The 15,928-nt window shown below is 36.1% G+C and overlaps 1 protein-coding gene across 1 annotated transcript in view; it reads left to right on the top strand.

The window, feature by feature from the left end:
* The window catches only part of DNAH2 (dynein axonemal heavy chain 2), a 511,463-nt gene that overhangs the window by 473,546 nt on the left and 21,989 nt on the right, over positions 1-15,928 (top strand). Inside the window, 1 exon segment of the mRNA XM_033923769.1 lies at positions 14,898-15,012. Coding sequence (XP_033779660.1) covers positions 14,898-15,012 — 115 coding nt within the window.

The following is a 15,928-nucleotide window of genomic DNA, read 5'->3' as shown; positions in this document are numbered from 1 at the left end:
GTCCCTAGCCTGCAACAGCCCATGAGTCAAAACAGCTGAAACCGAGGGTGTTCTGCACAGAATGTACTGCTCGGGTGACGGAGCAGAATGTCCTTCCTCACTCAGCTACAAGGGACATAGCAATGCCTGGCCTGCTTCTAGAAAGTAACAAAGCAAATACTTCTTGAGAGGGATAGAAAAAAAAAAAGAGTACAAGATAGATTTGGTACAAATAAACTTCTCTTTGCCACGTCTCACCCCACTCTTCCTCCTCCTCTTGTCGTTTTTTAATGAACAGTAACAGAGTGAGGTCTTTATTATATCTGATTATGACTCATATTTGCCCTGATGTCAGCAATCTGTACTCCTCTACTTCCCAAGCCTACTGTAGCTATTTTGCATTCTCCATAGACAAACAGAAAAGCCAGTCATGCTTGTGGGTGATGTCACCCAGCAGCTCTGAAACAGTATTGCTGTGATCAGAAGTAAAAAATCGTAAGTCCATTTGGACAGGGAATTAACTTGTGTTCCCGCTTGTAAAGTCATCTTGAGCTCAGATTTGGGGAAAGCAATTTATTAAATCTCAGATACAGAGCCATGCTCCATGACTGAGTGAGGTCGCATCTACCTTTTTTTAATTCTGTGGACTAAGGGGGAGATGTTGTGTAGTGTTCTGAAAGCTGCTTTTCTGTTGCAAAGACATAGGATTCTGTACTGAAGCTGTCCTCCTTTCGTCATGAACCTTGCAAAAGAATGTCTCTCAAATCTTCCAACTCCTCCCCTTCACCAGTAGAAACTAGCTCCCTCTTCAGTTTTTCCTTTTGAAAGCCAACTGAGAAGGTGTGTTCTGGTCTGTTCTGCTTCTTTTTATTATTTTGGGGTATTTTTGTCCATTGGTTGTTTTTTTCTGCATGGCTTTGGTGCCCGGAGGAAAAGGGCGCAGACCCAACTTTTTCCACGGACAAGCAGGTTATATTCAGCCACATATATGTGACATTACCGTGATAGCAGCAGTTTGGATCATTTCTCCCCAAGCTCATAAATGCCTAGAAAAGGGGATGCTACTTTGCCTAACCTTCAATCACTCACCCTCTTGGCATGGATATTGAAAGGTACGTAAACTCCACTCTTTTAGAAACAAAGGATGTGCAGGAGGTATTCTTGCCAACCAGCTAGCCTTCCATCAGAAAATCCTATAAATTTAACTGGAAAGATTTTGCCTTGTCTTGGAAAGATACCCAAGACTTGATCACTTAAGTACATTTCCACCAATCGCCCCCCACTGGATGGTACACCATTTTCAATAAACCTAGTCTCCAGATTCATCCAAAGCTTCCTGCTTCATGCAAACTGTGTATGATACTCTTCTCAACCAGTTAATGCAGGCCCTTTCAAACCCATGGAAGCATCTTCAACGAAGTTCACATCACGTACAGCTTTATGCCCCTCCGCCATTGCATTCACTCATCTCATTAGCGAATTACAAGCGCTGGCCATTATCCACCCTACTTACAAAGTACTTTCAAAGTTTTACCTTGATAGGGTCATTCTTAGAACCCATGCATGAATTCTAACGAGCACTGTCTACAAATTCCACATCAACCCACCCATAATACTTTGCACCTTGTTTCCTGTTGCTACAAAGCAGAACAAGACACTCCCAAATGGTTAACTTGCATTTCTCTACTACCTGAAAAAAATGGAACTGTACAGGAAAGTTGACCAAATAGCACAATAGTTCAAGTTAAATATTCTTCAGATTGGAAGGGTATATATTCTCTTACCCCTCCTAAATCTCTTCACAGTGAATAATTCTACACTTCTCCCTCCGTATTTGCGATTTCAGCATTCACGATTTTGATTATTCACGGTTTTTAGCTTGTTGGCTCCTCCCCACAAATTACATCAGCTTGCATAGAGAAATCACCGATTCCAAGCATTTACAGAGAAAATTGCTGATTCCCGGCACTTTCTTCACCGTGTTTTGCCTCTCCTTCAAGAACAGACCAGGTCTCCCACCATGTTATTCGCGGTTTCACTATATTCACAATGGTTTTTAATAGAAAACAGCGAATAACATATGAAAAAGTTATTCACGGTTTTTCTATATTTGCGGTTCTGTTAATCCCCTATCATAGCGAATACAGAGGGAGAAGTGTATTATTAATAGTATTTATTATTCACTGTGAAGAGAGTTAGGAGGGGTAAGAGAATATATACCCTTCCAATCTGAAGACTGTCCAGGAAAGTGTCATAATTATTCTTGTCTTGTTCATCGGATTGACCTGCCTGTCAGCAAGAGAACTCTCCCTGCATGGATCTCTGATTCTGTTGCATTTTTTTTTTTTTTTAATTCTTTATTCATTTTTGTATGTTACAACAAGTGTATCAATTAAACTCATATAAAACTTAAAGATACACACTTGATTAACTCACATATTAGCATCAAATTTAACATTTCATTAGGAAATTATTATTCTATAATGTTAAATATTATGTAAGAAATCTAAATTTATATCATTCTTATTAAATATAATAATCCCCCATCCCTCCCTCCCTCCCAATTTAATAATACATAAAATCATCTTTATTGTGAATTCATTCAAATATTGATATATTATGTAATAATCAGAAATAAAATTCCACCCCTTTTCCCCTCTAATCAAATATCTTATCATGGGAAAAGTTAATCATTCACATAACCTTTTTGCGTTGCAATGGTGAGTTCCATTTTGTACATATGACATACAGAATTCCACCAGAAATTGTAATTTAACCTGTCATACTTTTTCCAATTGTATGTTATTTGTTGTATTGCTACTCCAGTTAAAATAAATAAAAGTTTGTTGTTGTTTGATGAAATTTGACTTCTTGCTCTCATAGTTGTTCCAAATAAAATAGTATCATATGTCAAGGCTACTGGGTTTTCTAACATCCTATTAATTTGAGGCCAAAATCCCATTACCAACAGAAAAAAATCTGGATGTTATGGAAGAACTAAGACAAATAAAAGAAATTGTCTTAGATAGTAACAAAAAACTACAAAAAGCAATGGAAGATGCTGCAATTCTAACTAAAAGAGTGGACATCACAGAAAATAGAATCTCAACATTAGAAGATATTACAGAACAATTAAATACAGATATGAATCACAGTAAAATCATATGGAAAGAAATAACAGAGATAAAAAAAAATCTTGAAGACAGCCGGAATCGTGAAAGACGGAATAATTTAAGAATAATCGGATTACCTGAAGGAGTGGAAAAGAATGATCCGATTGCATTTCTTGAAAAATTTCTTCCCAAAATACTACCACTGAAATTTAAAACGGAACTGGAAATTGAAAGAGCTCATAGGATTCCAACACAAAGAAATAACACTCAAACAGGTCCAAGAACTTTAATTTTTAAACTTTTAAGACATCAACAAGCAATTGAAATATGCCAAATAGCCAAGGAAATCAAAAATCTTAAATGCCAAGATTCAAAAATATACATTGTCCCGGACTTTGCAAAAGAAACAGCAACAAGAAGAAAACAATTCTTAGACATGAGACCACAACTAAGATCTCTAGGAGCTAGATTTGGGCTCCTTTACCCGGCAATTATGAAGGTTACCATTGCTAACAAAACGCAAAACTTTACGGATCCAAAAAAACTACAGGAATTTATAAATCAAATGGAGCAACCTATGACAATCTAAAGAACAATTAATGAGTTCATACTAAAGACTACTGACGGTTAAAGATAGATCAGAACGGAAAGCAATGGAAAAAGAACACACAAGGATCGAATTAAAGACTTAAACAACTTGCAACATTCTCCATGGAAAACAAGAAAACTGAAAAATACAAAAAAAAAAAAAAAAAAATTCTAGAATTCTACTCAGAATAAATAGAATAAACTTACTGGAAGGAATGAAAATGAATTGAAACACATCTCCGAACTCAAATGATGACGAAGAAAGTTTTTTCAACAAACTTAAAGATGTACTGATTGAATGAGAAATTTTGAAAGCGGAGTAATAATAAGAAAGAGAATCATCCTTCAATCACAGAGAAGATTATAAAAAAAATAAGACGAAATGATTGGTTTGCTATATTTCCGGTTGAAGGTGGTACTTCGGGTTTAATTTTGCGTTTCAAATACATTAAAATGCGTTTTAAATATGAAATATATGAAAAGAATGTATTGGGGACGCAAAAATTGCCTGAAAAATTTTTTAAATATATATATCTCAAATTTTATGTTCTTTTATTTATTAAGTTGAATTTTAGTACCCACAATTATTCAACCTGGCAATCCTCTATGGGAGATAAAGGAAGGGTTTTTGGCACAGGACTTCACTCTCTTCTGCACAGGCCTCAGATACTTTAAAATCATAGATATCTAGAGAGTATGCTATTGAGATAGAACTTACAAGAACACTGATGGGAGTGTTAGCTTCTCTTAATTGACAACTCTCTCGTGAAACAGAAGAAAATAATGAGTATAAGAGATGAGGGGATTCCTGTGCTGAAGACTCTTGTTACAGTTCTGAGGAAAGAGGCTAAATTGGAAAGCTTTTTAAAGTAAATATAATATACCACCTGAAAAGAATTAAATTATAATTGAAATGTTCTTAGATATAAGTGATTTAATATAATCATTCTTATGGATTTAAAGACATACAAATACAGAAAATAATCTTTCAATACATAAGAATGAAAAACTTTTTACTTATGCTTATAATTAATAATAATAATAGAAAATATACAGAAATAGAGAAAAAATGGTAGTACTTTAGATAATTATTAATAGCTTGTCGGAGTTATCTAAATCTAACCTAAACCTGCGTATCCAAGTTTTCGTAATTAATAAGGGGGGGAAGGGAGGGATAAGAGGGATGGGAGGGAATAAAAGGGAAATATATAAGATAATCATGGGAATAAAGGGAAAAAGAGAAAAGAAATACTTAAAACATTGGGAAAATATACATAATTTAATACCTGAATATTTAAAAATAAATGGATATTAAAATTATGTCTTTAAATGTTAACGGTCTAAATCATATGATAAAAAGGAAAAAATCACTATCATTTTTAAAAAGGCAAGATCCAGATATATGCCTTATACAAGAGACCCACCTCTCACATATAGAATCTAAAAAGCTAGAAGGAGGCTGGGTCAAACAGTGTTTTTTCTCACCAGCTATAGGGAAAAAAGCAGGTGTTGCTATTTTAATTAATAAAAAATGCTCTGCTTCATTTAAACTAAAAGCTTCAGATATTCATGGAAGATGGATAATGGTGGAAATGAATATGGGAAATACTACCATGACGATAATCAATATATACGCCCCTAATTCGAACCAAAATGAATTTTTTAAAACTCTTCAACAACTGATCATACCACTGGCTACTTCAAATCTTATAGTAGCAGGGGACTTCAATGCTGTAATGGATCCTTTATTAGATAAAAACCCAAGTAGAGTTATGAAATCTATGGGACTAGATAATTTGATTCAATCTTGTGATTTAATAGATATATGGAGAATACTTCATTTTGATGGTCGGGAATTTTCTTTCTGTTCTCATGTTCATAATTCCTTTTCAAGAATAGATTATATCTTTACTTCAAATCATCTTGCACATCAAGTGACACAAGCAGCCATTGATCCAATTATTCTATCTGACCATGGTGGAGTGTGGATCAAAATTAAAACTACAGATCAAAATAATAACAGACCAATTTGGAAAATGGATAATACACTGTTGGTTGACCAAAACTTTTGTGAAAATCTTCTAACAAAAATGAAAGAATTTTTTCAAATAAACGATAATGATGATATTAACAGAGAAACTTTATGGGATGCTTTTAAGGCATCAATTAGAGGACAGATAATTTCTTATTCGGCTTTTCTAAAAAAACAAATTAAAAAACAATTTTTAATCTTAGAAAAAGAGATTAAAAATTTAGAATCAAAACTTATAGAAAAATGGGAATATTCTATTCAACAAGAATTATTAAAATTAAAAGGTAAATATAATGAGATCTCATCTAAGATGATTAGGAAAGATTTATTTTCTCAACAAACATTGTACTATGGTAATTCAAACAAATCAGGAAGAATATTGGCAAATTATCTTAAAGCGAAAAAAAGAAAAACAAAATTAATAGCAATAAAAGATGAAAATGGAAATACATATACACAAATTGAACCTATTTTAAAACAATTCTTAAAATTTTATAAATCTCTTTATTCTTCCGAAAATTATCTAAATAAAGAAAAAGATGGTTTTGAATTTTTAAAAATGTTAGAGGGTCCAAAAATTCCTGAACATATAAAACGAAGTTTGGAAGAACCAATATCACTAAAAGAATTAGGAACAGCTTTGAAGTCCCTTAGAGTTGGATCCGCTCCAGGTGGTGATGGATATACAGTGGAATTTTATAAAACATTTCAAAATTTTTTATTACCCTATTTATTAAATCTTTATCAATATCAACTCAATAAAGGTTGTATTAAAGGCACTATAGCAGAATCTTTGACTATTGTTTTGCCAAAGTCCAATAAAGATCCCACTTTGGTCTCAAACTATAGACCAATATCTTTAATAAATGTAGATGGAAAATTATTAGCAAAAATACTTGCGCTAAGATTAGCTAAAGCTCTACCCCATATAATAGGTATGCATCAAACAGGATTCGTTGCTCAAAGACATTCATCTCACAATACCAGATTAACATTCCATATGTTATATTTAACAAAGAAAATGAATGAACCTACTTTTGCAATTTCATTAGATGCAGAAAAGGCCTTTGATAGAGTAGAATGGCCTTTTATGTATCAAGCAATGGAATGGTTTGGTATAGGTCCTGGATTTATACAAATGATACAAACAATGTATAGCTCCCCTTCTGCTAGACTATATATTAATAATACGTTTTCAGAAAAATTTAATCTACAGAGAGGAGTTAGACAAGGATGTCCCTTATCCCCTTTGCTGTTTGATATTGTTTTAGAACCCTTAATATTAGCTATCCAACAAGCTAAGGAGATACAGGGTATACCTCATTCAGATAAAGAATATAAGATATCTGCTTACGCAGATGATTTATTACTATATCTGAAGAATCCAGAATCCACCATTCCACATCTACTCGAATTGATTGAGAAATTTGGAAATTTTTCAGGATATAAAATTAATTGGAATAAATCAGAGATTCTTCCACTAAATATACATTGTACAAAAGGTTTATTTGATACATTCCCTTTTGTTTGGAAGGAAGAATATATTAAATACCTTGGAATTTTGATAACAAAAACAGTAGATGAAACAATGAAAATTAATGAAAAATGCTTATTACAAAAAGTAATAGAAATGTGTGAGCAATGGAATCCTTTGCATTTATCTTGGTGGGGAAGAGTACAAACTGTAAAAATGATGATTTTACCGGTAGTATGTTACCAAATGGGGATGATACCAGTTTTCTTTCAAGATTCGTTTTATACAAAAATAAATAGGACTTTGACAAAATTTATATGGCTTAATAAAAAACCAAGAATTGCTCTAGCGTCATTACAAAAACCAATTAAGGAGGGAGGGGTAAATTTTCCCAACTTTTATAGGTATCATCAAGCCTATATCTTACGTCATGGTATGTATTGGATCCTCCCAGAACCCACAGATAATATTCCAGACTGGTTTTGGCTAGAATGGAGGCTTATGTTTCCATTACGTCTTAATCATGTAATTGGTATCAAAATGCCAAGGTTATACAAAGATCATAAAATATTTATGGATACCTGGAAAACTTTAAAATACATAAGTAATCTTACTCAAATTCCAATTAGTAAATCAACCAACCAAACTATATGGCTAAACCCCAAGATCAAAATTGGCGGTTTTAAAGTCATCTGGAAACATTGGATGATAGCAGGCATTCGCACTTTGGATGATGTAATTAAAAATGATAAATTGCTGGAGTTTTCACAATTGCAACAAAAATTTGGTCTCAATAAAACACAATATTTTAAATGGTTGCAATTGAAGCAATCTATTCAGAAAGGGTTCCCTGAATGGAAAGATCTCGCTAAATATCACAGTTTGGAATTCTTATGTTTCCAGATGGACTCAATAGGTCACAAAGCCGCACAGTGGTATAAATTAATATCTGGATATATAAATAAAAAACCAAAAAATGGTCTTAGAGACATTTGGAGCATTGAGATAAAACACCAAATTAGTGCATCTCAATGGCCACGACTTTGGTCTTGGAGGCTAAAATGTACGGTGTCAGCATCTATGAGACAAACTTGGTTTTTTCTTCTTCATAGAGCTTTTTGGACCCCTACTCGTTTACAAAAAATAGATAGTTCAAGATCTAATAGATGCTGGCACTGTCATATTGAAATTGGGACATTAGATCATCTTTTATTCTTTTGTCCATTTATCCTATCATTCTGGAAATCAATTTGGCCCCAAATTAACAGAATGTTAGAAAATCCAGTAGCCTTGACATATGATACTATATTATTTGGAACAACTATGAGAGCAAAAAGCCAAATTTCATCCAGTAACAACAAACTTTTATTTATTTTAACTGGAATTGCAATACAACAAATTACATTCAATTGGAAACAACATGATAGATTGAATTATATGTTCTGGTGGAATTCGGTATGCCACATATATAAAATGGAACTCGCTATTGCAACACACAAAGGATACATGAATAATTTTAAAAAAATATGGGGACCATTAACCGATTTTTGTAAAGAAGGATAATTTTTCCCATAAATAAAACTGGAAACATCTGAAGACCGTTAACATGATTTCTCTAATGAACTTTTCCCATGATAAGATAATTATAAAGAGGGAAATGGGGTGGGTTTTTCAATTTTGATTATTACATACTAAATTAATATTTAAAGAATGTATAATAAAATTGATTTATGTATTATTGGTTGGGAAGGAGGGTGGGACAGGGGATTATTATATTAATGTTAAACTTGATATTAATATATGAGTTAGTCAAGTGTGTATTTAAGTTTCTATTGAGTTTATTTGTAACACTTGTTGTAACACAAAAAAATGAATAAAGATTTAAAACAAAAAAAAAATTTGAGGCCAAATTGATTTCCAGAATGATAAAATAAATGGACAATAGAATAAAAGATGATCTAATGTCCCAGCTTCAATATGACAATGCCAGCATCTATTAGACTTAGAACTATCTATCTTTTGTAAACGAATAGGGTCCAAAAAGCTCTATGCAAAAGAAAAAACTAAGTTTGTCTTTTGTTGCATTTTTTGTTACCAATGTGCTCACCTCCCTCTTCTCAAAAGAATAAAAATCCTTCAATCACGTAGAAATGGCCTCATCTATTACCAAGCTCTTGTCATGTCTACATATCTCCATAGTTCACTCTGTGCTTGGAAAAATCTTCTGGAACTGATAGCTCCTTCAACAAGAGCATCTTTACAGAATTTATTTAACCTGCTTTAACCTACCAGCCATTGGGGAAGGATTGCCATTTCAAAGAGGCATGGCCTCATAGAACTACAGAAGATTGGGTTCTCATTATACGATATAATAAATCAAGGCTACAAGATATTTTTTTTCAAAAACCCTCACATTCCCCATCAACCAGCACATCAGGACTCTCACCCCCGACCCATTCCTAGATTTACAGAGGAGAGTGCTTTCCTTCTACGAAACGAAGCAGTTGAGCGCGTGCTATGACACCAATAAGAATGAGGCTTTTATTTCAAATTCTTCCTTGTTCCCAAGAAATTGGGATGCCTGAGACCCATTAGACTTCTGCTAACTCAATTTAAAAGAGAAAGTTAAATGAATTCTTGAGCTACAACCCTCTCTGGACATGAAAGATGCCTGTACCTATGTCTCTATTCACCAGACGCATTGACAGTTTCTGTGTTTCACCATCAACACTTCCATTACAAAGTGCTCCCTTTCAAACTCTGTTCTGTGCGCAAGTATTCACAAAATGCCTTACAGTTGCTGATTCCCACCTATGTTGGAATATGCATTTTGTATACCCATACCTAGACAACTGGCTCACATCAGACAATATACCCCCCCCCCCCCATTCTTCAGGAACTCTACCACGTACATACGTCAAGCTCTAGGTTTCATTCACCAATAAAGAAAAATCCACATTTGTTCCCTCCCAGATAGTGTATAATTTATGGGCGTGCATATCTACACCAAAACAGCGAGAGCTTTTCCTGTTCAGTCATGGAAATGAAATTTGATGCTTGAGAAGGCTTTGGATGTAATACCACCACAGGAAGTAAGGTGTATTTTGAAGTGTAACAAGAATTCATGGTATAATTCAGGCCTTTTTCTGTTTAAAAGATATATTACAAGAGCTGAGTAGAAGTGGAAATGTGGAACATCAGAAGCCACTCAAACCCTAAGGGAGTCAACAGTTTTATATTTTGCAGGTGAAAGTAGTAAAGAAGTCTTACTATAAAGTCTTTGATAGTGCGCGTCCTTAATCCTACTCGTAAATTTTTCTCTATAGTATTAGATCTTTTTGATGGCAATCTGGATCAATGCTCCTTTCCAATGCTACCAGTGGATGATTTGGCATGTTATTTCATTGATAAGATCAGCAATTTATGGTCCTTCAGTAAAAGAGAAAAGGTCATTAATGTCACGAGGTAAGAAGAGGTAAAGATTTCACAGTAGAAATCCTTTTGTCTCGTCCCATGGGAAGGATTTTTCCCATTATTTGAAGAGGCTGAAACTGGGCAGCAGTTCCTTGGATCCCCCTTGCATGGTTGATCTAATAGGGAGAGTAGGAGATAGTGGATGCTGTGGAGGGGCAGACTGGCCTTTATCTGCCATCATGTTTCTACGAGTATGGTTTTATGCCTCTGTTATATAATATGATTTGCAGAAGTCTAGAAGAAGGCGTTTTGCCATCACCATGGAAGCAGGCGATCATTTGTTCTGTGCTTAAGTGTGCAGACAAGGGTGTGAGGGATCTAGCTAATTTTAGTTCTAGATCCAATCTATGTATGCCAGCTAAGATGATGGGAAAAGTAGTCTTAAGATAATTAGTGGATCATGTAAATGAGGTAGAAGCCCTAAGCCCATATCAATCAGGTTTTAGATCAAGATACAGAACAGAAACATTGTTGACCTTGTTCCTCGATGATGTCTGAGCTAGGCTGGATGAAGAACATGTTGCTTTAGTAGTTTTCTCAGATCTGGCTGTGGTATTTCATTTACTGGAACATCAACTGCTATTAAATAGATTATCTGCTATAGGGCTTTCTGGATGTGTATTAGACTGGTTTAAGTCCTTTTTAAAAGTTTGTATGTTTTTTGTTCAGGATGCAACTTCCAAATCCCTTGTATATCACCTCTCATGTGGAGTCCCCCAGGGATCATAATGTTTAATATATTTGTGGCACTGTTAGTTTCTATGAATTAGAGTTATGATATAGGGGTTTACATAAACGCAGATGATATATTAATAGTGGGATATTGCTCTATACAAGTTTTAAAACTTACCCCCTTACAAGATTGTCTATTGGCTATTTCCTGTTGGCTTAAACAGTGTTGATAAATTAAGCTTGTTGGATGGTTGGTCATTTACCCTATCCTGCATAGATGCCAACTTTGTTGGGTAGACAAGTACAAATTTAGTATTTGAAAGTCATTTTGGATTCCTAGTTATGATCTGATATCAATTCAGGACACGGTGCTGAAAAAAAATCTGTGTAGAGTGCTCTTCTATAAACAGTGCTCTGAGTTGGGTGCCATTTTTAGAATAACGCATAGAGCCGATTTCCACGCCAAACTTTGGCATGAGGATTTACACCAACAAAACCTTGTATAAACACCTTAGTATTAGATAAGATATAGGGGGGTGGGATTGTGAAAGGTAATAATTGATAACTGTTTGTTATTATTGTATGGGTGGGTGGGATGGGACTCTTTTATATCTATATATTGGGGGGAATATAAGTAAGATTGTCAAGTGATTAGTTAAAATTTTTCTGATTGTTTATTATACACTTGTTGTAATATTTGAAAATGAATAAAGATTTAAAAAAAAAAAAAAAACCTTGTATAAATCTTGGCATGTAATTTAGGCACAGATCCCCTGTATCCAGTGAATGTCCCTGAAACACCCTTTCCATGGCCATGCCCCCTTTTGAGTTGCACACTATAAAATTTGCATGCAAATCTTTATAGAGTAGCACAGCAAGATATGTGCGCAAATAGTGGGCAGTTCCATCCAATATCAATTAGCAAAATGCTGGAACCAGCTACCACTTACACTACAATCTTGTGACCACTATCTCGGAAGGAATTGTCTAATGCAACTCCGAGGATTTAATGATGAGCCAATGATGACCTACTTGAACTTGTAACTATGTATTTTGTATGACCTCACTGTACTGATCTACCTATATTAGCAACTCGACTGAATGTCCATGTCAAGCTAAACTGTCCATTGTAACTTCCTGGGTAACTGGCCCAACTGTTTGTAATGTAATAATAATAAAAATAATAAAAAAAACAGTTTATATACCGCAGGACTGTGACGTTCTATGCGGTTTACAATGATTAAAAATGCTACAAATTGAGTAGAACTGGCAGGTTAAAACTAGTGAATAGTGGCTCTAGAGATCAGTTATTGTGGGAAAGATTGTACAAATCAACTGCCTAAGTACTTCAGGAACAGATATGTTTTTAGGTGTCTCCTGAATTCCCCATAAGCATTAGCAAGCATAAGTAATTGTTCCAGGTCTTACCCCATAACACTGCTTGATATGAGAGAAGATGTTGATGATGACTTTTGAATTTACATCCTCTGGTCGGTGGAGATACAAAGTTCAGGTGTGAGCTTCTCTTATATCTGTTGGTTGGGAAGGAGAAAACGTCGGTTATATATTTAGGGGCTAAACCAAACTAAACTAAACTAAACCTTAGGTTTGTATACCGCACCATCTCCATAGTCGTGGAGCTCGGCACGGTTTACAGGAATTGGGATGAGAAAGGAACTCCAAGGAAAGGATGAAGATCGGAGGAAAGAAGAATGTTTAGAGGACTAGGATAACAGAGGAGGGAGGTACCGAACAGTACCTTAAAGCAGAAACATCCGAACTTAAATTTCACACGTGCCTCCATCAGCAGCTAATGTAGGAGTCGGAAGGAAGGAGTCACATGGTCAAACTTCTTCAACCCGAAGATCAGTTTGACCGCTGCATTTTGCACCAGTTGTAGTCGCTGGTGCAAAATGTAATCCAACCGTGAACTGAATAGGTAAAAGTGGAAGAGAAAACCTGATTAACGTCACAATTTTGCAGGCAGAAATTTGCACGCCATTTATAGAATCCAGGGTTTAACATACGAATGCAAGGAGATGTTCACATGGGAGAGTCATGGGTGTATCGTAGAGAATACTGAGCGTTCTGCGCTAAATTGCTGACAATATCATAAGTGGGTGCACTTAAATAAAGGTACTTTGATACCAAGTTATGCTAGGATTTTCTAATAGAATCTTGGCTCCCAGATGCCGATTTAGAATTAGTAATAGTATTGTAATGAAATTATAATGGAAGTAATTTTGTTCACTTAGGGCCTGATTCTCCAAAGTGCGTCCCGATTTTAGGCAGCTGTAGGCGTCCTACAGCTGTCTAATCAGCCAATCGGGATGCACGTTTTTTAAAAAAAATGCTCCCCAGACAGGCCGCCTATATTGAAGGCGAGGCCCGCAAGACACCTAGGCCCTAATTCTGTATAGGACGCCCGGGAGAGGCGTCCTATTCAGAACCGGCTTACACTAAACCCCGATTCTGTAACCGGCATCCATGTTACAGACGCTGGTTAGAGAATCGGGTTAGATTAGACACGGCCCGCTACACTTATCACAGCAAGGGACCTCTTTGCCGCTATAAGTATAGCGGGCCGCGGCCTGTCCGATCGCTGGCAGGAAGGGTGCCCAATCCCTCCTGCCCGAAGACGCACCCTCCCCCCCCCGACAATATCGATCACTGGCAGGAGGGTGCCCAATCCCTCCTGCCCGAAGATGCATCCTCCCCCCCCCCCCGGCGCTAACAACCCCCAAACCTCCAACCCACCAAACTAACCTGTTCTTACGGCCAGATGGGCAGGCACGCCTGGTCGAAATGAGGCAGACCCGCCCCTTTCCGGCCCATCCCGCCGAAGTCTAAGGCCTGATTGGCCCAGGCTCTAGAAGCCTAGACCAATCAGGCCTTAGGCATAGCGGGTCCGCCCATCCCCACTAAGTCTAAGGTCTGATTGGGTGGGGTGCAATGATGATGTTTGTTGATTTGGGTTTTGCACTTTTCTGTTTTTGTGTTTTGATCAGTTTTACATTTTTTATACTGTTTTAATTATTGCTTTAATTATTGCTATTTTAGCATGAGTTGATATTTAATCATGTACACTGCTTCAATGTTGTTATTATTATTATTGTAACGGGGTATATTTGATGTTGGTTATCAAGAAATGGTATATTAAGGGACCCTTTTATTAAAGCTTAGCCCATGGTATATGCTGTGCATCCTATTTTATACCTATGAACCACATGGTAATGTCCATTAGTGCACATTAAGCCTTAGTTAAAGGGCCCCTAAGTGTATTAAATATTAAACATTGCTTCAGAGATATAACAGTTCTTTTCTTGGCATCTTTGAACGATATTATCCACCCCAAGTTTGACTGATTTGTCCTGCTATCCATTTATTTATTCAAGACTTGCTATACTGCCTTTAACTGAACTAGATAGAGCAAGGCACTGTACAATCTAAAACATTGGAAATAAGACAAGGAATTAGGAAAGAAATATCAATTCCAAGGTCATCAGTTATAGATAAACAACTTCATGTTTGTTGTAATGCTTCCGCTTGTGGTTTTTTTGCCCAGGACATCCCTCATTGAACTGGAAAAGGGAATCCAAGGTCTGGTCGTTATGTCTACTGACCTGGAGGAAACATTCAACTGCATCTATGATGCACGGGTTCCTCCACTGTGGGAGAAGGTAAGGAGTCAAGGGTGTACATCAAATTGTTAACACTGTCAACATATAGCACCCAAGGCTTAGTCCTGCAAGTCATCAACGCTCTTAGCATACAGTGTCCCAAGCTCAGCTCAATACGAACATAAAAACATAAGAGCTGCCAATACTGGGACAGACCGAAAGTCCATCAAGCCCAGTATCCTGTTTCCAACAGTGGCCAACCCGGGTCCCAAGTACCTGACAGAAACCTAAAGAGTAGCAACATTCCAGAACTGAGATTGTGATTTCATAATACCTCATTTCATCAGTGATGTCACAATGGCTTGATTGTCCTATACTTGGCTCACATAAGAACATAAGAATTTCCATACTGGGGCAGACCGAAGGTCCATCAAGCCCAGTATCCTGTTTCCAACAGTGGTCAACCCAGGTCCCAAGTACCTAGCTAGATCCCAAGTAGTAAAACCGATTTTATTCTGCTTATCTTAGGAATAAGCAGTGGATTTCCCCAAGCTATCTCAATAATGGCCTATGGCCTTCTCTTATAGGAAATTATCCCAAACCTTTTTTAAACCTCGCTAAGCTAACTAATTTCACCACATTCTCAGGCAACAAATTCCAGGATTTAATTAAACACATTGTGTGAAGAAATATTTTCTCTGGTTTGTTTTAAATTTACTATTTAGTAGCTTCATTGCATGACCCCTAGTCCTAGTATTTTTGGAAAGAGTGAACAAGTGATTCACATCTACCCTTTCCACTCCACTCATTATTTGATGGACCTCTATCATATCCCCCCCCCCCCCCCCCGAGCCGTCTCTTCTCCAGGCTGAAGAGTCCTAGCTGCTGTAGCCTTTCCTCATAGTGAAGTCATCCTATCCCTTTTATCATTTTTGTTGCCCTTCTCTGTACCTTTTTTAATTCCTCTATATCTTTT

Source organism: Geotrypetes seraphini, chromosome 16, assembly GCF_902459505.1.
Source record: "Geotrypetes seraphini chromosome 16, aGeoSer1.1, whole genome shotgun sequence".
Classification (NCBI taxonomy): domain Eukaryota; kingdom Metazoa; phylum Chordata; class Amphibia; order Gymnophiona; family Dermophiidae; genus Geotrypetes; species Geotrypetes seraphini.
Note: the sequence above shows the minus strand (reverse complement) of the source record. Positions and strands in the feature narration are given on the sequence as shown.